The 23,728-nt window shown below is 43.7% G+C and overlaps 1 protein-coding gene across 7 annotated transcripts in view; it reads right to left on the reverse strand.

The window, feature by feature from the left end:
• SDK1 (sidekick cell adhesion molecule 1) overlaps positions 1-23,728 on the reverse strand; it is a 510,565-nt gene that overhangs the window by 54,499 nt on the left and 432,338 nt on the right. For all 7 annotated transcript variants that reach the window (XM_064153645.1, XM_064153646.1, XM_064153643.1 and 4 more), the window contains 5 exons: positions 16,731-16,925; positions 12,379-12,580; positions 10,288-10,391; positions 8,512-8,582; positions 2,213-2,348 (listed from right to left, as the gene is read on the reverse strand). In XM_064153645.1, the coding sequence (XP_064009715.1) occupies positions 2,213-2,348; positions 8,512-8,582; positions 10,288-10,391; positions 12,379-12,580; positions 16,731-16,925 (708 nt within the window). The remainder of the gene's footprint in view (positions 1-2,212; positions 2,349-8,511; positions 8,583-10,287; positions 10,392-12,378; positions 12,581-16,730; positions 16,926-23,728) is intronic.

The following is a 23,728-nucleotide window of genomic DNA, read 5'->3' on the forward strand; positions in this document are numbered from 1 at the left end:
TAGGTTATGTAGAACAAACAAGTTAAAATGAAACAATTTCTAAGAGGGGGCACACACACACACACACTCCCGACACCATGTACCATCCTTATTACTCAACATGCAAAACTCAAAACCTGAGAAGCTGCAGGGTAAAGACCTGGAGCATGAGCTGCAAAGAGCAAACACTTACAAGAGGACAGGACTTGTTTCTTTAAATGTGTGTTAGCTTTCCCAGGGTTTCATTTATAGAATTCAATATTCCTGCTGTGAGTGAATTGTAATAGTATGCTAAGCTGTGCAAAACCGCAGGTCAGCGAGGAACAGAGGTGTTCTAAGGTGAGAATTGTCATATTATGAAGAGAAAGAAGGAAATTTCTCTTAAAATACACTTGTCTCCACCTTTTCCTCTCTCTTGACTCCCTGGAGAGATACAACATGTTGGGCTTTTTTCCACTCTACAGCTATTAGGAACATAGCTGCAGGGTCAAGAAGAAAGAAGAGAGGACACTGGTCGATTTCACAGGCTCCCTTGCTTGTGAGGCTAGGGAACATTTCATGATAATATAGAGTCAGTCATTCAGTTTTTGTCTAGGAAACCACCCTTATGCATATCTAGATGTATAGCAGCTTTACATCTCTATTCTGTCCTGGTCAAAACTCAGTACAGTCTGAGAAGAGTCACCATTCACCACTGCCCATGTAGGTGAGGTCAGAGTTAGGAGCTTACATTTAACATTTGAAGCATCCACTTTTCCCACATCCTCACAAAAACCACTCTTGCTTTTGTAGAAACCACTTTTATGGGTTCAGACCAATAGGGAAGAGGATGTAAGGCATTAAAATAGTCTCATTTAACCTGTGCTACTTTGAGGCTACCTAGAATGTTTTGGTGAGAAGAACTAGATTACAGGCTGTGAAAGGAAAACAGTGGTGATGTCTACTTCACTCATAGGCTTGCTGAGAGGTATAAGAGCAAGAATCCAAACATAGATAAGGGAGTCACTCTGTGTCTGGGCTTTGAGCTGCCTTTCTCTCTAACCTCACCTTCCATCTCTCTGATTAATCCACTTGCTTCCTAACCCACCTGGCCGACCCTCCATCCTTCCTTGGGCACAAGGCAACATCTGGGGTAAAGCAGAAGGGTGGGAGAAGGTGGAAGGGCAGTTGGGAGCCCCTCCAGAGGACTCAGGTTTCTGGGAGGGCTGTTGTATTTCTGTATTACCTTTTACCTTGTATATTTCTGTATATAACTGTAGATATATTGCAAATATCTGCCTGAATATTATGTTAAGTTGCACATATAAGCTTCATTCAATTTCCAGAGCTGGCTGAGTCTAATCTGGGTGATTTCTGAAGTGCATGGAGGGGCAGGTAACACCCAAACCACCACATAACCCTATTCTGCTGCTCCTACAGTAAGTACTCTCATAATGTGAATATTCCACTGGCAACAAGCAGGATGAAATCTGGTCCCTCCTTGCACGCATCTCATCGCTGGACCAAATTCTCTCAGGCTACTGACTGCTCACATCTTTGCCTCCCATCATTTTATTCTACCTATCCTTCCCTCTGATTTCCCTTCCAGCCTTTGCCTAAAAATCCTTTTCATTTTTCTATTATTCCTCTCCTCTCTACATTCTTTCCAAGTAAGCCCAAACCCCCAGTGACTAACATGGCAAGTGTGCACCATAAAATTCTTGCTCATTTTTGTTATTTTACTCCAAAACAGGGACAAGCAGTTTGCAACTGTACCAATTCTATTTAATTTTTTTCCCCCTCAGCTGCTTTCTTACACTGCAAAAAGAAAAACAAAATGTCAATTATAAAAACTATTAACAAAAAAAATAGCAAGAAAGAAAAAGGTTCCCAGCTGAGGAAAATGAAGTCTCTCTCTTTTTTGTGTGTGTGTCTAATAGCAGAACAAAGTATAGCAGGGTAATCAAGAAATGGAGGCAGTGGAAAGCAGGAAATCAGAGGATACATGGGGGACAGAACATCAATTCAAGCATGCTGGCATAGATTAGCATGTACCATTACAAGTGATGCTGATCAGAAAGAATTTATTAGCATTTTTCAGCATCTTCACTCTGATTGAGTTAAAAACTAATTTATCCCCAGCACTCTTAGACACAGTTGTGTGTGATTTCCACGGGGCAAGAGAGCAAGCAGTGTGTGGTATACTGATGGATTACCATTCTGAGGTATGAGAGAGCCCCAGATATAGGCTTACGTGTGAGCTCTGCTCTTAAAGCTGAAGGGTTTTGGATGGTTTTGGATTCTGTTCCAGGTCCAGTGTCGTAATCCAGCTCCCGATAGTAGATCCGGTAGCCCAGCAGCAAACCGTTTAGACTCTCAACTTTGGGGGGCTGAAAAACATTAAGAAGGGGCTTGTTAAGGTGTGCACTGGAGCAAAACGTTCACCACAACGGGTAGTAGGCGACAGCAGCTCTCTGTGAAGGGGCACAGAATGATAGGGGGTGGTAAGGCACCAACTCCCCCTGCTAGACAGATTCACCTAGAGGAGACTGCACAGGATGGCATCCAGGAAAGTTGTGAATGACTACTATCCTTCTGGGCAGCCTGCTCCAGTACTCTACTGCCCTCAAAGTGAAGACATTCCTCCTGCTATTTAGATGGAACTTCCTCTGTTCAGCTTCATGCCTGTGACCTGACAGGCTGTGCTCTGTTGAAAACATCCATTAATAATACAAATGAGAGGCAACTTTGATGGTTTCACTCAACTGTGGCAATTACAGAAGACTCTTTTACTCCCAAACTGCCACCTGATGCACGCACTATATATAAGCTAAGCACCTTCCCTTCTTTGTTCATAGGAACTTGTGGGTGATAGAGAGCATGAATAAGCATTGTATCAGGAACAGTGTGGCCAGCAGGACAAGGGAGGTTATTCTGCCCCTGTACTCAACAGTGGTCAGGCCACACCTTGAGTACAGTGTCCAGCTCTGGGCTCCTCAATTCAAGAGAGATGTTGAGATACTGAAATGTGTCCAGAGAAGGGTGACAAAGCTGGTGAGGGGCATGGAACATAAACCCTATGAGGAGAGGCTGAGAGAGCTGGGGGTGTTAGAGAAGGTTCAGGGGTGACTTCATTGCTGTCTACAGCTACCTGAAGGGAGGCTGTACCCAGGTGGGGTTGGTCTCTTCTGCCAGGCAACCAGCAACAGAACAAGGGGACACAGCCTCAAGTTGTACTGGGGGAGGTCTAGGCTGGATGTGATGAGGAAGTTGTTGGCAGAGAGAGTGATTGGCATTGGAATGGGCTGCCCAGGGAGGTGGTGGAGTCACTGTGCCTGGAGGAGTTCAAGAGAAGGCTGGATGAGGCACTTGGTGACATGGACAGGGCTGGGTGCTAGGTTGGACTGGATGATCTTGGAGGTCTCTTCCAATCTGGTTGATTCTATGATCTCCCTGAAAATGCATGCGTTGGCCAACAGCAGTGAACAGCAAAAGAGTATTTTACCTCTTCTGAGAGGAAAAGAAGTAAATTATTTTGTCAAAGGCAGCATTTGTTTAATGACTGTTTCCCTTGGGGACTGCTCAGAGAACATTCTTCATTTGGTGTTATTTTCCTGAAAGACTGATGAGAAAATAACAAAGAATTGGTGTGTTCTGGCTTTAATTAGGGAGATGAAAATAGGTCTAATAGCCTCGAAGAGGCATTTAGAGAGGAGTGAGAGGCATTAAGAGAGGAGTCACAGCATGATGGACTCTGTGTTGCATAGGTCCAGCGCCACAGGCAAACCCAGGTCTGAGCAGGACATTGTGTACAGACATTGGGCTGGCTCAGACACAAGGTCTTTTTCCTTCTGCAACATGCTGGATGATGCTCAGCAAGGGTTCTTGAGCAGACCCTCTCAGCTTCCTTCAGATGTGCATATACAGCCAGTACCACTGAAAAGGGGATTTCTGTCTGGATGGCTTGCTTAAGTAGAGACAAGCAAAGGGATTCTTCATGTTTGGGGAAAAAAAAAAGACACTTTCATGAGTCTGATACAGGCTAAGAACTGCAGAGAAGAAAAGATGCCCTGAGCCATTTATCTTCTAAAGATTCTTGTACTGAAATTTAAGGGGCTGAAAGTATAAATGAAAAGGATTTTAATGATGATCTTCCCTTTAATCCAGCAAAAAAATCCCTGGCAGTCTTTAGAACTTTACCTTCTGTCCATTGTGCAAAACTTAACCACTGTTTTCAATTGCTGTTGCAATGAAGGTACTGCCACATGCAATTTTAATGGAGAAAGAAAGGAGATTTTTACAGGAAAGGAGGAAGATATTTGGTCATAATCTAACATTCTGCTTCCAGAAATGACAAGAATTTTCCATTACTTCATTATGGTGGTAAAAGGAGAGGGAGGCCTGTCCTGTCTCCAGGCAAAGGACTTTGCTTTGGCTGAGGGCTGAAGGAATTAAGTGGAAAAAATGTAGTTTATGGAAACCAAAAGAAAACTGTGAACCAGAGTATACAAAAGCTACCCACATACTAGGAAAAGAGCACAAGTCACTCCTGCAAGAAGCCAGCTTCTTTTGCAGCTGTCTTGCCTAGAGCCTGCTGAAAGCAATCCAAATAGTCCCATGATCTTTCTGTATTTGCTCTGCGTGGTTAGAGAATCTTGTTCATCATGGTTCCGTGCTCATTGTTATCCTCCATCCTTTGCAGAAACTCTGACCACCTTTCCTATTACTTAGCATCTGCACTACAGAATGATCTAGCAGTACAGGATTGTGAGGAACCTGTAGAATCATCAGGAAGAGGCCCTCAAGACTGCATAAAATCAGCTGCTTGGCAGCAGAGCAACCTCCACCTGAGAAGCAACTCACTTTTCTGTTTTCCTACTGTATTCCTACTGGAAAGCTGTTTCAAACCTCACTACTTGGACACTCAGGAATCTTCACTTAATTTCAAATCTAAATAATTCACAGCTAGTTTATAACCATTTGCTCCTCTGCTAACATTGCCTTTTGGGTTAAATTGTTCTTTTCCCTGTGGGGTGTTTACTCCTGTGATGTATTTTAAAAAGGGCAATCATATTCCCTTTCAGACTCTATTTTACAAAGCAAATAAATCAACCTCTTGTAAAACAGACTCTCCTAGCCACAGTTTAAGCCTCCTGTTCAAGAGACTGAGCAAAGAGACCAAACAAAGCAACAGACTCCTCCAGAGCTGCCTGGTGGCGTGATGTTTTGTGGACCAGCTGAAATGTTCTCCTCAGCAAGGTAAAGATGAGCTACAGAATCATAGAATTAGTTAGGTTGGAAAAGACCTTCAAGACCATCTAGTCTGAGCATAATATGATTTAATGGCAATTACTAATATATTTTTCAGGATCTACTTTTTGGGTTTGTTTGTTCCCCCCTCTCCCCTCCCCCCAATCTTCTGATTCTCCTCTTTTGTTTTCTCTGTTATACTGAAGTTGCTTAGCCCTGAGGATGCTCTAGCAGAGAAGGGCTCTGTAACATGGTGGTGTTCTTGCTTCCTTTTGTCCTGGCAGGGAGAAATCCCAATGCAGAGCATGAGGATTATCCTCTTCATAGGCAGGGTAGAGGGAGGCTCTGTCACACCAAGAAACATTTTGAGTGCATCACTATGAAGAGAAGCTGCAAAACCCCAAAGCCTGTGTTCACTCACACAGTGAAAATACCACTGTGAGCATTGCATGGATTTGTATTTCAGTAAATCATTATCTAGAAGGGAAGTGCTCTTGGAGATATTCAATGTATTTCCCCATTTTAACCATTACCTTTCTTTTCTCCCATGAAAAAGAAATGTTGATGTAGAATATCCCACAGAATCTTAAAAGGAAAGCACTACTGAAGAGGTGAAAAGAGACTGTTACTACCTACTCTGTCACATAGCTTAATATAAAGAGGATAAAGCTTAATTTGTCATTGTGATACAGCACTGATTTGTTGATAGCAAGCATTATTTTCTTACTATTTCATGTGATTCTCCATTTTGTCCTTCTTCAAATTGAAGACAGGAAAGCTCAGAAAATAAATGGCTTGAAAACTGTGCTCCTTGCCATGGAAATGATGATTCTCCCCTGAACGGGGTACTCTGCTAAAAGGTCAGGTCTTCCCCTTCCTATCTGTCTTTCGTGGACAAAACCCTGCTTTTGATGTAATGGATTATTTAGGATTTTGTAGGAGGGCCTTAGGGATCTGCTGAAATAGGTAAAAATGATTATGAGTGGCAGCTTATGATGTTGGACTGAAGGAAAAGAAACAGGGTTTTTTTTTGGTGCTGTTTAAAAACAATAATCAAAAAGAGACTAAAATGTGCACTTGAATAATTGTCGTCTCTAAGGTCGAAGCAGAGCTGAACACGATCATGATGTTAACTGTAACATCCCCCCCCCACCCAGACCATTTGAAATAACCTTGCATTATTGATACAACAGACCTCAATGGAAAGGACTTCTTTTCTTCCTGCTTTAAATTTAAAAATAATGGACTGATTGGACCAAGCAGCTGAAAGCAGAGATAGTGCATCTCGAGTTTGTTTGGTGAATTATTAACACAGCTCAAAGTTAAAAATTTAGCTCTGCTTGGAAATCTCCTCTTCCATTTAGCCTGACTGCTGTTTTCAGTTTACATTATTTCTTAGACACTGCTGTGAACCTTCCTCTTAATTGGAGGCTATTGTAGGATCTGAAGATTTTTTTGTTTATTTGAAAAAAAAAATATATAGTGCAGCTAAATTACCAGGACCTATTAATATACATGTAGTAATGACATATAATCACCCACAGCTCCCCTGAGATGGCTCTGGCACAACCACCCCATTTCATTTTCATGAAATAAAAAGCATCCAATTACCTAAACAACCACCTAGTACACATTAACTACACACCAATAATCAGTCAATTGGGGGAATGTTTATTTCTGCAGTACATCCCGCCTTGCTTCCTCTTTGTCCTCTCTCTCTCTCTCTCTGTATACCTCTGGTTGTTTTTCCCCTCCTACCCCCCTTCGCTGTGTGTTTATTTGGAGGTGGGGCAGTAGATTTACATCTCTCCTTAATTCCTTTGGTAAAACTGCTCAACATGTCTTTGATTTGTTCAACATGTTGGAAGTGATGTTGTTGCTTGGTATTATGCTTGCGTGAACGTGGGCCAAGCAACCCAGCAGTAGAGCCAAGCCTATTTTTAAAGTGCTGCTGCAGAGCAATAAACAGAGCCTCATACATATATTTTTTTCCTCAAAATTCAAGGAGCCCCATCTGTACTGTAAACTCCTATGTGCATTTTTCACCTCAATGCAATCTGCCCAAAGTTATCCTTATTAAGTGCGTGGGACATTGTCTTGGGAGCAGGGTGGGCAGCAGCGTTCCAGGATGGGTTACAGATAACGGGCAGTACCCCACTGTGTTCTCCCTATTAATGCTCACTCCACAAAAAGAAGCCTCAGGTACTGGGTCACAAAATGTTCCAGCATCTCCCAGGAGGCCAGTGCTGAAAGATAAAGGAAGGCAGAGGAAATGCCTACACAAAACGCAGAGTTAGCATGAATGCTTTCACATCCAACTCAGAGCTCAAACTTCCTTTCTTTTCTCTGAAGACATCTCAGTTTTTAGCCCTCAAAGAACCAAAAGGGCACGTGGAGCTCCTCAAAGGTATGAAGAGGATCTCAGGCACAGCATGTGCTTCTGATTATTTCAGCAGTTGAAGGAGGCAGCATGTGATGCAAACCAAAGTGAGCTTTCGATTAGCTGATCTTCACCAACACCAATCTCTGTGGAATGCTTTCAATGTGAAGATGCACATCTCTTGATACCAGTGAAAGGATGGGGGAAGCTGTACAAGTAATGATCTTGGGCATTGTTACAGAACCTCCTTTACCTCCCAAGTTTTCTCTCGTGAGGCATAACATAAAGGCAACTGCCAGCAATTTCCATCCATCACTAAAATATATGCTCAGATTGAGAACATAAGGAAGCAGCTGCAATCCTTCAACTTTACTACAATACTGCCAGCTCAGGAAAACAGAATCACAAAATCACACAATCCCAGGATGGTACAGTTTGGGAGGGACCTCTGGAGATCATTTAGTCCAACCCTCCAGCTACAGCAGGCTCACCTAGAGCAGGGTGCACAGGAGAAGACACAACCTCTCTGGGCAGCCTGGTCCAGGGCTCTGGCACCCTTAAAGCAAAGAAGTTACTCTTTAAATTCAAGTGAAACCTCCTGGGTTCTAATCTGTACCTGCTGCCCCTTGTCCTATCACTGTACACCACTGAAAAAAGTCCAGCCCCATCCTTATAACCTCCCCCCTTTAGGTATTTATATGCATTGCAAAGACCCACTCTCAGTCTGCTCTTCTCTCTGCCAAACAGCCCAAGGTCTCCTCAGAGAAGAGACACTCCAGTCCCCTAATTATCCTCATGGCCCTTCATTGGACTCTCTCCAGTAGTTCCCTGTACCTCTTGATCTTGGGGAGTGCAGAACAAGGCCAACAAGTCAAAGCAACCAAAAGTGTTCCAGAAACATTGGAATCTTTCTTTTTACCTACCTGCCACTGCACAAGGACAGATGAAGTGGTGTGGGGAGTTACTAACACAGAACTGGGTGGTTCACCTGGAACTAAAGAAAAGAAAGCAAACCAGTTACAGCAACAGGGTGGGAAACTGGCAGCTTGTTCATCAAATTCTCTTTCTTTGTTACCAAAGAAAATCTTCTATTCCAGCTGCTACATGGTAGGTCTCAAAAGCAATGTGGTGGACATGAATATTGCAATGCAAGCAGAAGCCATCCACTTCTCATACATCCCTTGCTCTACCTGTGGCCTTAGCAACTTGAGCAGGAATAAGAGAAAAGCTGAGGGCATAAATCTGGAAGGAGCTGCAGCATGCCAGTCCTGGATGCACATCTGAAAGGAAGTTAAACCAGCAGCATGTGTGCTTGAAAGTGCCTGGGATACCTTTGCTACAGCTGGGGCAAGCCCATCTTGTTTTATGAGTCTCTGTCACATAGTCACAGATTATTTTAGTTAGGACAGCTTGATGTACCACAAGTTAACCCATTGCTGTGCCCACGGCCTGTAGCACACATACACACACTCTAGCAGCTCAGACATGAAGAATGGAAGCCTTATCAGGAGCTGACAGCCCTCCACAGTGAAACGCTCTGGTGGTGGCACCAGGTTCACTCAGCGGAATAAACGTTCAGTTTGTTAAGGAGGTGAGAAGCTCTCACAGTGTTCCCCCATTGTATTGTGAGGAGGTCAAGCACAACTCTGGATTCACTGCAGCTAAATTCAAAGAGAACTGGAAATTAAATTTTCAATTCTGAAAGGTGAGCTGGGGCAGACTCAGCAGTACCAGTTACAGGCTGCAGTGCCAGTTACAGGCTGCACGGATACAGCAGCCCCTGGTGAAGAAGGTGGAGAGTTAGAATGTCTTTAAAAGGCTGCCAGGCACATCACTCAGGTATTGCACAGGCTCTAGTTCAACTTGGGATACTCCTAAGCTCTGTCTTCTGCTTTTCTGGTTTCAAGATCAGACTTTTTAGCCGTTGATTTGCAGAATGATTTCCTAATTTTACATCTCTTTAAGTTGTCATTCATTGAGCACCATATCCCCAGCATCATATATATGTGTCCCTGTATTGCTTCATTTCCCAGGCTGAGGGTAAACACTGATGCTTTTTTATACTTTGCAGAGTTCCTTTCCCCATTCAAAACATCAGAGCTACTTCTGCATTCAGACAGTGACTTTATACAATCAAGGAATTAGAAGCTGATCTCTAAGGCTAAAAATAAAAGCCTTGTCAATGTCATTCACAGTTTATTAGCCCTGATCTGCAGGATTAAATGCTTGTGTTTCCAGGAGCTTCCTATTATTTCTTACTTAGACCTCAGCAATTTTGCCATACTTGCAGACTGATGCAGACTCTGAGTGAAAACAATTGAAGAAACTTCTTCAAATTTATGCATGGTTCTACATTTATTTTTAATGATCTCTTGTAAATTATTCAATTTCTGCAAAGATAATGGTTAGTGCAGAGTTTGGAAGCCAATCAAATGGAGTTTAATTCCATTTTGAGACTCCTGAAAGTATGATTCATTATCAGAGGGCACAGCAGGACACTTAAGGCTGCTTGTTTTAATTCAGCTTCATCTCATTACTACCTGTATCAACCTCCTTTGAGCAACATTGCACTGGCTGTTGAATTTTCACTCCACAGGCCCAGTGGAGAAGATACTGCAGTGGGTCCAGCAAACCCAGGAGCACTGGCAAGCACACATCCCCTGATGATGCCCCCCAAAATGCCTCCTCTCCTCACTTACCATCCTGCAGAGTTGTGACGGCCTCAGTCTCCGCGCTGAAGTCACTGTCTCCGATGTCATTGGTTGCTTTCACTCGCAGTTTGTAAGAGGTGAAGGGGTTCAAGCTGTGCAATACAAAAACCAAAAAGGATGAGGGGTGTAATCTTCACAGCTTGCCTTGGACAAGCCTCTACAGAGAGCTCGCCCACTGGCAACTAAAATCATTGAGCAGCTTGTCTCTTCTCCGCACTGCTTTTAATTTGCAGCCTCTCTCAGCTCCCCATGGCATGGGGGTGTTCATACTCCTACTGCTATCAGCATCTCCTCAGGTTCCCAGTGGCCTGAGTTCTTGAGAACACCTATGGATTCTCAGCTGTATCAGGCTTCTGAAAGCAGCCACAAAGCAGAAGTTGTTGGATCAGCTTGTGACTGGGCTTTGTTGGAAAGGAAAGATGATACTGTTATGTGAGCTCTGCTCGGCTACGCAATGCTTGGCTTTCAAGGTGCTTTGCCTGAGAGATCCTCCACACATCTATAGGTGAGCTCGTTGTCAGGATGGGAGTAGCAGGTAGAGAGGAGGCAGGTAGCATGCCCAGCAGGCACTGGATTCAGAGCTCCAGCCTTCTGCCTTATCCTCTAGACCACACCGTTTGATCGGCATGTTTTATTCCTACAGAATTTCTAATTAATGCTATTACCTGGATTATTTAATAAAGACAGTAAAAACAGGTTCCCTGCAGCTCTTTCATCTGTGCAATGCTCTAAGATATGCAAAGAGTGACTTCCAGCTGACATAACCTTTGCAAGGAGTCTTCTGTCTTGTCTTGGCAGGGGAAGGTGTGGGGGAGGCTGCCTTTTGAGACACACGCAGAGGCTAGAAGTGCAGAGCTGTAAGTTACAGGGGATTTAGCTAATTAATTGGTGGTGTCTAGCCATCAGCTGGCAGATGTAGCACTGACTACAAACCCAAGTAAAGTCACTTGTAAGGAATGATTAAACACCACAAGACAATGGATTCTGATGGGCAGCACTCGTGTCATGCACGGATTGCTCCTCTGGACGTTCATGCTTTCAGCAAGGGGAGAAGAAATCTGTTTCAGTAGTGCCACCTCTTAGGGCACTGTTACTTACCCGGGGGAATTTGAATAATGTGAGTCATCTTGATCTTTTGTTTTCAGTAATTGCAATGTGAAGTTTAAGTGACACAGCTGGTTCCCTTGATTTTACAGGTTTTGACTGGAAAGAGGCTGGGTGTAATTCAGGGTGGGTATAACACCCCCAAGTTTGAGGAATTGGATCTATATTTGCCCCTATAATGGCCAAGTTTTCTTTTTGCCCTGCACAGTTAGAGGAAACGACAGCAATGGATCTCTATCTTCTGGCAGAGGACCAGTGAGCTGCCATACACTGTAGCCATTGATGTTTTTATAACAGACCTGAACAATCTGTACCTGAATCTTTAAGTACTCAATCCTCCAGAAGCTCACAGCCTTTCAGAAATAATCTGATTTGTACTCACTTGTCAACAGAGGAAATGGACAGCAAAACAAGTACCTTCTGATAGACATTCAATTGCTTTCACAGATGTTACAAGAAACTTTAATTACAGCAGCAATGCTGAGGATATAATGAAGCCTGAATAACAAAGTTTAAACATCCTGATGCTATCTATAAACTTCAGTATGGAAACTACAGATAAAAATGGTTCTCATTTCATCTGGAAAAGCTTATATAGAGATAATTGCAATGCAGCATCCAGAGTGGGTTTTAACATCAGTCACCACTGAAAGGATTTTTAACTAGCTGAATTTTACAGAGCATTGTATAGTTACACATAGTTTAGCCTGGGTAGTGTTATCTACGGTGCTGAGCTTCCAGGGAGGGCTTCAAAAAGATGTGTTGCAATCCAACTTTAATTAGATTTTTTGCATGACCTTCAGCAAATCTCTTAACTGCTGCTCCTAACATCACCTCTAAAATGGGAGCAGTGACCTCACTTAACCCCTCTCACTCAAACAACACTGTGAAGCTGAGGGATGCCTGCTTTGGTTTTCTAACAGTCAGGAGTGGTAAGTGTGGGAATTTCTCCACTAGCCTGGGATCAAATGGTACCTTTCAATAATGCAGGAGGTTGCCTCGTGGCTGATGGAAGAGGAGTAGGTTTGCCAGTCTCCGTTTGGCAGCTCTCGCACTTGCACAGTGAAATAGCGTATTGGTGAAGATCCATCACTTCCAGGGACCCACTTCAAGAGCAGGCTCCGTGATGACACATCACTCTGCGGAGTCACCACCAGCCTGGGAGGTGCTGGTCGTTCTGCAATTAAACCAGAGTTTGCTACTGCTTTGAGAGGAAGGTCAAGCTAAGACAAATTATGACAGCCTGATCACATTTTCACAATAGTAATGCCACAGGAAACCAAACTTCTGGATTTGCCCCATAGAGCCTTTCCCTAGCCTTTCACTGGAAAGAGCACTAAAAATGGATTCTTATTTCTCTGCATAAAAGGTCACTATTGAGTATACATCTTCCTAACAACAGATCTAGCTGGCGTGGGAATAAGCCTAGCAGGTTAAGGAAGAATCATTAAGACCAGCAGCCAAGCAAACCAAGGAAATCTTTAATGAAACTCAACCATGCTTCTAGCTGTAATGGGTCTTCTGACAGAATCTGCCTTAAACTAGTTCACTTTTTGACCTGTGCACACTACATTCATCCCATGCTATATACAATCCTCTTCTACCAGCTGCTCCACAGTTGAGGCATGAAGAGAAATAGAAGAGCTGGAACAGTCTATTGTGTAGCACGGTCCAAGGTAGTAGTTAACTCCTGCACCAGCTCTGTCTGGCAAGGATCTGGGAATCATCATCAGCTCCTGCTGTGGCCCTTGCTCCCAAATCTCAGCTTAGAGATAGGGCTTTAGTACCTACTGCAGGTCACTTCCAGATCTCCCCAATTCTTCCTTCCATAACCACTAACCTTGAACCTCCAAAGTCAAACCAGCCACTGTCAATGCTGAGGGAGATCTCTCTGGAGTAATTAAGCACAGACCTTTAGATCAGGCAGGGAATAGTAATGCAGGTGTAAGCATGCCAGTCCCCACCTGCTCCTATACAGATCTCCTTTCCCATCACTGTGTCTCCGCACTCCATCGATTTCAATAGAGAAACTCTATAGAGTGAGGAATAATTGTTTAATTGTTTATCATGAAGATTATTGATTCTGATTAAAATGTGTGGCATGTAATAAAGCAGAAATTGATTGGAGACACCGCAGTGACTTGCTTTTGAGAAGCAATTCAATTCAACTTCATCAGCACTTGTTTCCATAAACACACCTCTGCCTGCCCAACTCCTCTTAGCTCTCTATGGCGAGCACTTCATTTCCCTGCCATCCCCTGAACCCATTTCCTATATATTTTGGCATTTCTCTGCAGCATGCTCTCACTGACATCAGTGCCCAAAGATTTGTAAGCTATTAGCTGGAGGAAGCCCTCAGTGCCAGCAGCCTACCAAGTCCACGTACAATGCAAAAGGTCAATGCCTTGCGCTGACAGGCTGAGACAGGTAGTCAGGGTTATTCTATCAGAGGAAGAGAGTGTCGTGCAGGGATTTAAAACTCTGCTGATAAGCTTTAACCAGTTTGCAGTTTTGGGCAGGTCAGATCCTGCAGTCAGTCTCCCATGACTGGGTTTCCTCTTGTTGCTAATGGAAGCTCTTAAAATCTCCTGTATTGCAAGATATACTTCCTGACTGTTTGTACAAAACCATTAGTATAAAGAGTTTATTTATGGGAGTTTAGCCACAGGCAAGTGCTAAGGTGAGTGTCTGTGCAGGAATGTAAGGCCAGGCCATGTGATTCAAGGGACTACTTTAAATTTCTTGCTGCATTTATATCTTGTGACTCAGTTTTGCTCTGATCACTGTTGGTCGCTATTCTGGAGGTTACCACACCACTACATAGACTCAAAGTACTACAGAAGTCTCTCTAGAGAATACACCTCCAGTACAACTTGGCACCTGCACATCACAGGTATTGTAAAAAAGAAAGTGTTATATTAGGATTTGCCAGGGAATTTAAAAGGACAAGAGAGGCCAATTTTGCTGTTTTTCAAGGGAATTTTTGTGCCTGTCTCCCTTCATATCAATGACACTATATGCACTTCTATTTGTGGAAGTTAAGCATCTTTTCACTCTAGAATATCTACTGTCATGTATACAATTTTCAGGTTTATTCAACTGTTTGTTAGCTAAATAGCTGCCCTGGGTAAATGTCTTTATCAGCCTCTCATATTGGCCTTGCTGATAGAAAATCACACCTTCTTCTCCCTACACTTTACTACCTATAACATCACTTCATTTAAAGCTCAGTGCCTTGGGGACTGGGCTCCATAGCACGCTAAGAGACACAGCATGCAAAGCCATCCATCACAAAGAGAAAGGGTTCATTTTACACCATGACTATTCAAGATAACCCTAAAGCACTGATAGCAACCAGGGATCGTTGTTCCTGCAGTGGAGCTGGGAGTTTTGCCTTGAGCTATTCTCTATCCAGCAACAGCTTGTGCACGGTCTGGGAAATCAGAGCACATTTTTATTGCAAAGGGGAGGCACTGAAATGTGAGAATTCACTTTACTGGGCAAAGTGGGCTTTTTAGAGACTTCCACATGTTGGACTTCAAATGTCCACCCCCTTTGACAGCAGTCAGACAGAGGTGGAAGAAAACTTGTGCTGATAAATGTTTTTGATGGACAGTATCTTTAGTAGAGGCACTTTAAGTTTCTTAATAGAGCTCCAGAGGTTCTTTTCCTGAGGACTGCACTGTTATGCTCTGGGAAGGCTGCAAGTGACCTGGGGAGTGATGCCAGTAGGTATTTTAACAGCAACCAGACAGGCCAGAAGCAGTTGAAATGTACCCCAGAGTTCCTCACTGATGTGGTTGATCATCAGGATAATGCTTGCTCTTCTAAGAAAAACAATAAGGAAGACATTGTGAGCATGGGAAATTCTTATTCCTGCACCATATTATTTGGAAGATGTAGGAAAGGCTTAAAACAAGAGACCACTTAGTAGGCACATTGTAAGCTTTAGTACATATAATTGGTTGTACTGTAGTGCAAGACTTGGGCATGAGCCAAGGCCAGGCACAGAAGAACATGCAGAAGTGCCAATAGCAGTTGAAAGCTGTCTATGGAGGTCTGCCCTAGTTACTGCTGGAGTCTGCTTCTTCTGAACTGTGACTCTTCTAAATCACAGAACTCACATGGTTCTAATTTTTGAGGGAGAGAGGCTTTTCTCAAGATCAATATGCAGGCAGCACAGCGAGTCTGAGTGGCACATGGCACAAAATCCAGTGAAGGACAAGGGAGTGATGCTGCTGAAGTTACCCTGGCTAGTTTTGACTTCGTCAGCTCAAGAGAACTGATACATATGTATGTTTTGCAGTGGAAGACGGTGTATGGTGCAAGACCAGAGGAAAACCCACCCTCCTGTTCTCTACCCATACATTTTCTCTCAGCTCTGAATTAAAAACAAACAACAAATAATCCTGCTCTAGTGGGAGGTGCCCCTGCCTATAGTGGGGGGGGGGGAGGGGGGGTTGGAGCTAGATGATCCTTGAGCTCCCTTCCAACCTAGACCATTCTATGATTCTATTCTAATCTTCATGCTCAAGCAAAAAATTATCATTTTTCTAACTGGCAGCTCTAGAGATCTGTCCTAAGACTGAAGAACTGAGCAGTTACTTGAGCCAAAGCATTAGAAACAAGCAATGATGCAAAGCAGACTCTGTAATACCTTCTGTGTCTTTCACAGTTTGATACGTTTGGTATCCAAGCATCTGCTTCCATTTATACACAATGTAACCCCTGCTTCCTTCAAGTAGGTTCCCTACAGAACAGAATTTGACTGGAAATTCAGAAGGTGAAAAAAACATTTTATGGCTGATGCACGATGCAGAAAACAGTTCTGAGCGATCCAGATGCAAACACTCCACTTGAGTGTGCAGCAGTGAAAGGCCAGAATAATTACCCACACATTAGGTCAGGACTGAGCTACAACGGAGGAGCCGTGGAGAAATTCTGCAACATCACCGCCTCTCATTTTGCATTCCCTAATCAATATAATTCATCCATCACTTAGTTTCTTAAGATTGCAATCTTTCTAGAAAACGAGAGAGCTGAAAAAATGGTCTGACTGCAGAAGGAGACTGCATATGGCCAATATAGTAGCTGATGGAAAAATCAATCTCCAGCAGCCCGGCAGGTTAGAAGGACCGCGTCTCATAAAAGTCTGTCTTGCTCACCCAGTTTCTCAAATCATGGTGTTGCTATGGTTTGGGGCAGGTTTATGGGGTGAGAAGGAGGTGATGTGCAGGCTGTAGCCTGCTATTAAAATTCCCCCAAGTGCAGCACAGGCTGCAAGGCATGCAACAGAAAGCACCACAACCTGTGGCTGCAAGCGTTACCTCTTTTTTCTGTTGTGATCACTGTGGCTTCCAGAGGCTCCCCCCAGCCCTGCCTGGTCTTGGCAGATGTCCGGAAGATGTATGCTGACTCAGGGGTGAGATCTGTAGCAGTAAACTGCCTGACTGTTGAGCCAACTTCCACTGTTGTGAACTTGTTGGGGCTGCTGCTGGCCAGGCGGTAGGCAATCTGATACCCTGGAATCACAGCATCGACCAGAGAGAGAAGAAGGGTTAGGAATTTTTTCTAGCAAGGACAAAAGAGCACCAGAACTATTAGTTTATCATAATTCATCTCAGAAGGGCCAGGAGGATGCTCAGAGGGCTGCAGCAGCTCTGCTGTGTGCACAGACAGAAAGAGTTGGGGCTGTGCAGTCTGCAGAAGAGGAGGCTCCCAGATGATCATCTTGTGGCCTTCCAGTATCTGAAGGGGCCATACAAAAACAGCTGGGGAGGGACTTTTTAGGATATCAGAGAGTGACAGGACTAGGAGGGGTATGGAGCAAAACTGGAGATGGGTAGGGTCAGGCTGGACATGAAGAGGAAGTTCTTCACCATGAAAGTGGAATGGGTTGCCCAGGGAGGTGGTTGAGGCCCCACCCCTGGCAGTGTTTAAGGCCAGACTGGATGAGGCTGTGGGCAGCCTGCTCTAGGGTAGGGTGCCCCTGCCCATGGCAGAGGTGTTGGAACTGGCTGATCCTTGTGGTCCCTTCCAACCCTGACTGATTCTGTGATTCTATGATAATTACTTCCTTATCTGAGACCCAAACAAAGTAATCTGCTTCCTTTAGTGCTGTAAACCCCAGCTTCATGGCAGTCGTCCCGGGTCAGCTGCTGCACCTCATGAGGGAAATCATGCAGAGTGGTGCAAAGAAGAGTCTACCAAATATTATCTGCCATGAAACTGACTTCACTCCCCATCCTTTACACTAACAAGATACAAAGCCAGTTTAATCTTTCATGAGCATAGCGACAGACTTTTGGAAAGGCAGAAGAACAGAGTCCATGCAATTAATGGCAACTGGTTGAATCCAATCACAACAACGCTCTCTTTTTCAGCTTCCCACCCAAGCACACACATTTATGTGTGCACACACCCTCTCACACACTGTTCCACCCTCTTGTAGTTTCAGCATTGTCTAAAACTAAGGGTCCTTCAGCTGCAGAGTAGCTTTTATAAAGCTCAAGCAAAGGCTTGCTCCTGCTTTGTGCACTTGCTGCCTCCTCAGCTCTCCCACTCCCCTGCAGCTCCAAGTACCAGACCTGTCAATAGAAACATCCTTCTGTCTTTCAACACTGCTGCCCTTGCCCGCAGCTGAAGGAAGAAGCCTGCAAGCTGTGAGGTCCTGCTTCAACCATGCAGCACTTAATAATCAATTTTCTTGATTCCTGTAAGTGATAACCCCCATTCCAACCTGCCTGACAATTAGGAGTTCACAGTTTAGCCTGCATTATTAATGATCCAACTGTGCAAAGGAGAGCTTCCAGAGTTCTCACGCACCACTAGCAACAACTGTCCCCTAAAGAGGATCTGCCAAATGTTCAGATCCATTCTGTAAACCCTGCAATTGAATCAGGCTCTCACTTCTGGAGCTCAACGATAACTTGCAGTCCAGCTGCTGATTTCCAAAATCAATTAATACCAGAACTGGTGTGGAGCTTTACTGCCCAAGCTGAATACAGTTGTGCGATTAAATGCTTCATGGAGTTACCCAGGGCAGAGGGCAGCCAACAAATCCAAATCAAACCAGCTGAAAATAAAAGTCATGACATGATTCTGCCAACCCTCTGCTTGTCTTCTGAATAACAAAGGGGTCTGCAGCACCTGGGACCATCTCTTTTCTTGGAATTAACACCCCAACTAGAGTTTGACCTCCCACCACATTTTGGTTGTAAGAACAACAATAGGAGCCAAACCTGGCATACTTCATTTGTGAAGGTAAGTGCATGAAAACTGAGCTTTTTCTCTTACCTGTGGCTGTGAGACACAATCAATGACATTTATTTCCCACTGTGAATATGTACCAACCGCCACATGCCTGCTCACAGAAGAGGCAGAGTCAAGAGTTCCTGCAGTCCCTTGAATGCATGCCATAGTTGTGTGTGGTGCACGCCGTCACAAACAGTGGAATTTAATTGGGATACAGATGGTATCCATTTCAGTATCTCACAGTGCTGCTGACAATGCAGCAGCATTTCCTTGTCCTTCTTCCTTCAGCAGCTGCTGGGGGATGTGGCGCAGCAGCCACAGCTGCCTTACGCGGAACAAATCTGATTGCACAGACTCCTCGATGAGTGACTTGGATTTTCCCAGCACCTGTGGCTTCAGCCTGAGCTCTTGTAGGCTGAGGTTAGGTTTGGGTACAGAGCTGACTCAGTGCAGTGCCTTAAAGCACTCCAAGCTCCATGTCTGAAGACGGGCATCAGCAGCAAAATGCTCCCAGTCCCTGGAGCAGGCTCAGCCCATGCTGCTGGGAGGTACCCTCACACTCCATTGTATCAGGCACATTCCTATGGCAGCATTTTCACAGCTGATGGACTGGTTTTTCAGAACATGCTTAGATCCCAGCAATGTCTTAGGGGTCTTAAACTTTGAATACTTCATTTTTCCACCTGCAAACAACAACTGTTATCCTTGGTACCAGCTCTGCCATGACTGGCTTTAGAGTGAGAGTGGTGAGACACTGGAACAGGTTGCCCAGGCAGGTTGTGGATGCTCCCTCCCTGGAGGTGTTCAAGGCCAGACTGGATGAGGCCTTGAGTGACCTGCTCTAGTGGAAGGTGTCCCTGCCTATGGCAGGTGGGGGGTTGGAACTGGATGATCCTTGAGGTCCCTTCCAACCTAAACCATTCTATGTTTCTATGATTCTATAAAGTATCTCTGCATATTTCACCAAAGTATCTCTGTTTAGTACTAGAGTGTTTTGATCTTTTTAAAGCCTACAGAAAGCCAGCTAGCAACGGGGAGAAGGAATGGATACACTATAATCTTTTGGTTTGTTTATACAGACATGAAGAATGTGGAAGCAAAAACCCTGGTGCAGGATCTCAACAAGGGGGAAAAAAAAAAAGGTCAGAGGAAAGCATTGGGGAAATTTTTACAGCAGCAGGAAAGATGAAGGAAGAAGCAACTAAGATGGCTAAGAAAGTTTGATAAAGGGACATAAGACATAAAGAACAAGACCTGGAGGGAAACAGATAATATTGGAAGAATAGAGAAGTTGATTTATCTAGTTATTAAGAGATAAGTATGATATCTGGGACACATCCTTGTTGAGCAATTTCCTCTCTTTTCTAAACCTTTGTAAAGTATAAAGTGCAGTTAAAATGTAAGGAGGGAATAGAATGATGACTATTTACTGCTAAACAGTGGCACTTGTGCTGGAAAGCCAATTACAAACACGCTCAGATTAGGCACAGGAACATGTACATATCTAGGCCATTGTAATAACTTACACAAGAGTGGTTCCTTGGATAGTGTAAAAACTAATTTAGCCATCAGAAAGAAGAAATCACTTGTCACAGGCAGTCTCTCTGACAGGCTCCACGAACTCCCTTTCAACTCATCCCTGTGAAAAACAGTATCAGCTCTCACTGTCCTCTCCTACAGCTGCTGTGTTCACTGACAGTCTGGGTAAATATCTATTTTCCTGGGTATCTCAGGCAGAGTTTACACAACCACAGCCATCACCTTTACATGTTTCCTCAGAAACTGGACACCTCCCTCAGTTTGATTCAAAGCTACTTCTGCAGCTGAACTCAGCTCACTCTTACTGCTACCCACAACCCACCCGAGAGCTACCCCGGATCTTAATTTTGATCCTCTCCATCATTTTCTCCTATTAGGCAGTTTGGGACAGCCAGGATATAAACTGGCAAAAAAACCCATGGCTTTCCTTTTTGATGAGTGACACAGAAGACACAGTATTTAAACTACAGCTTGGATAATAATTAGGGCTAATGCAAGATCAAAAAGATAAAATTATTAAGTTGATGAATTTCAGCAACAAGGGATGGGAGAAGACAGGAAATGTTAAGTGAAATCAAACGAGGCAAATCAATAGAGGTAAATGGAAAGTGTTCAAAGAGAAATTAATGTATGCTTGAGGGCTGTAAGAGGCAGTCACTGCAATTGCTGCAGTGGAGGAGTAAGGAGCCTTCCTTTCCTTACTAGATTCTGACAGTAAGATGATGCAGATACCTTAGATAAAACCCAAAACTAACCAAAGGTTATGAATGACAGCAAAATCTCTAAAAGGTGATCAGAGCAAACTTCTTGGGGAAAGGGAAGATTTTACAGAATATCAACTATCTGAATGGTCAATAAGGAGAATTCCTATTGTTTTCTTAATTTTCCTTTCTTTTATCCCCCCCCTCCCCCCCCCATACAGCGTTCGATCCCAACTCTCTTCTGCTATTGTGAGTTCTGTGCTTCTCTGGTCCAAAACAGCACAAAGAAAGAGAAGCCTTGAGAGAGGAACTCTTCAGGAGTTCATTTATTCTTTGAAGCTAGGCTTATTTTTTGCATTAGCATCTTTTTAAGTCTGCATTTTTGGGGTGATTTTAAGCACAACTGTGAGCATTTTCATGAGCTACGCTTCCTGAACTCAATAAATGGCAACAGTCTGAACTGCCTGTTAAATGTTAGGTCATTGTAACACAACCAGTGGAGTCCCCAAAGCAAACCGGCAGGGAAGATGACAACACACCATGAATATCAAAAAGCTTTCAAGCTCATCACCATACAAAGCCCTTCAGAAGTGACAGCACCCGTTCATGCAGGCCATGGTGCAGCAGAGATACAAGCACTTATTAATTTGTCACAGAACTTGGGGGAAGCCAAACGCTATGGGGAGGTTAGAGGCTGCCGAGTGCAGCAGCAATCCAGCTTGTTGATTTTACTGCTTATCTGTTTAAGGGCCAGTGGGTGTGCAAATGCAGTCTGGGAGCAAAATATGAATCTGCAAGCATGGATTACATCCAATTTTGGGGCTAATTCTCAGTGGAGTTCTTATAGTCTTTTGCAGCATGCTTCAGGTAAATGCTAAATACCAGGGTATGATGAGGAATGTTAACCAGGGCCCAGGAGGATGTAGCCTGAGCTCTTGTTTTCAGGGGAAGTCACAGCTGCAAGTTAAAGTATGCACATTTCTCCTAATTTGAGCTAGAACAGATCTGGTTCTATTCAATGATTTAACTTCACAGCTCAGTCTCCGATCAGTGGCAGCACTTTGTGAAGTTCAGGACATGTTTACATAGTGGCTGCTTCCAGCAGTGATAGCACTGATGTTTAGAGTTAGTACCAGGGATTGGTGTGCACAAAGGCCTTTGCTTATACTTGCCTCTATAAAGACCAAGGTCATTGCTGAGTCTGGTGTACAATATTGAGGAGGGTGTAGTAAGAAAGACATGGTACATGTGAGGATGTGTGGATAGGACAGGTGACCCTAAACTGGCTAGCAAGAGATTACCTCCCAAGGACATCATCTTCTGGATACAGCTGAGGGACCAGAAGGGATCACAATCCCCTCTTCTTCAATGGTGAGAGTCCAGGGAGGATTCACTCTTTCAATTCTGTCTTTGAAACTGATCCAAGTACCCCTGAATGCAGTTCCCATCTGCCACCAAATCCAGTCTGGGACTTGCCCAGTGCCTGCCACAGCATCAGTGGTGACAATGGCATAATTGCCATCAAGGGGTTGATTATATATAAGATATATTTGTATATATTTCATTATGTTTTCATTAAAGCTCTTCTACTTTTCTAATCTCTAAGCCTCTCTCTCTCTTACTCCCTTTCTCTGTTCCCTTGGGAAAGAAGAGAGGTTAATAGAGAGTGTCTGCCACTCATCTAATGGCTGTCCCAGCTCTAACCCTTGACAATATTAATGCATCCTTTTCCTTTAATGGCATTTGAAGGAACTATATTGGGTGCTAGCTGAACTGAGTGCAGACAAGAAGACAGAGTGAGGCCTCAGATGGTTAGCATAACATTCCCAGAAGGAGAAATGGAAATATCTAGCAGCCTTCCACAGTAAAATATTTAAACAAACAAACAAGTGGTTTTCCCTCTGTGTGCCTGCCAGTATTTCATCCTGCTAATCTCTCTCTGAAATGCTAGAACATGTTTTGATATAGATTACAAAAATGTTAGCTGCAAAGGTGCTTGTATACTCCGAGGACAAAGCTAGCAGAGCAGGAACATTAGTTCAAAGGCTCTGAATATAAGTTGCTCTTGCAAAGCAAGTATTTTTTCTTTCCAACCCCACTAGAGAGTAGAAAGGCACTATGCAAAATGATGTTAACTTCTTTTTTTTAACAACAGCTCTACTTCAGTGCACTTGACTGTGGGGGTCACAATGGTGTTTTGAAAGTTCATTACAGTAATGAGTTTTAAAAGGTGTACAGGAGAAAAAAAACAACAACTTGCAACCTTTACTTAGAATGCTAGACGTTGGGTTTTGTCTAGTTTTGAAGCACACTTCGCTACCTAGGAAAGATCACAGAATCAGCATGAGTAATTTTCACTTTCCCACTCCGACACTGGCAGCTACCCAGTTCCTCCAGGAACCTCACTGCTTCCACTAGCAGAAAAAAAACAGTAAAAGAGAACCGTTGAATAAAGACAACAGACTTCAAAGAGGTAGACTGGGGGAACCGGCAGGTAGCGTCCCCCTGGGAAGGAATTCTAAGGGAAAAAGGAATTCAGGTTAGCTGACAGCTTTAAAGGAGACAGTAAAAAGGTATGACTACCCCAATGCAGACAAAAGATGTTAAGAGGCCAATACGTTTGCCTTCAGAACTCACTAATGACCTGGAAATCAAAACTGAACCGGACAAAAACTTGAAGCAGGACACATGTCTAAGGGAGAGTATAAATAGCCAGCACAAGCAAGGGACAAAACCAGAATGGCTAAAGTGCAAAGTGAGTTATAACTTAAAGGGCATCAAAGGAAATGAGAAAGATTTTATAACTACGTTAGAAATCTGAGAGACAAAAG

Source organism: Pogoniulus pusillus, chromosome 13 (genome assembly GCF_015220805.1).
Source record: "Pogoniulus pusillus isolate bPogPus1 chromosome 13, bPogPus1.pri, whole genome shotgun sequence".
Classification (NCBI taxonomy): domain Eukaryota; kingdom Metazoa; phylum Chordata; class Aves; order Piciformes; family Lybiidae; genus Pogoniulus; species Pogoniulus pusillus.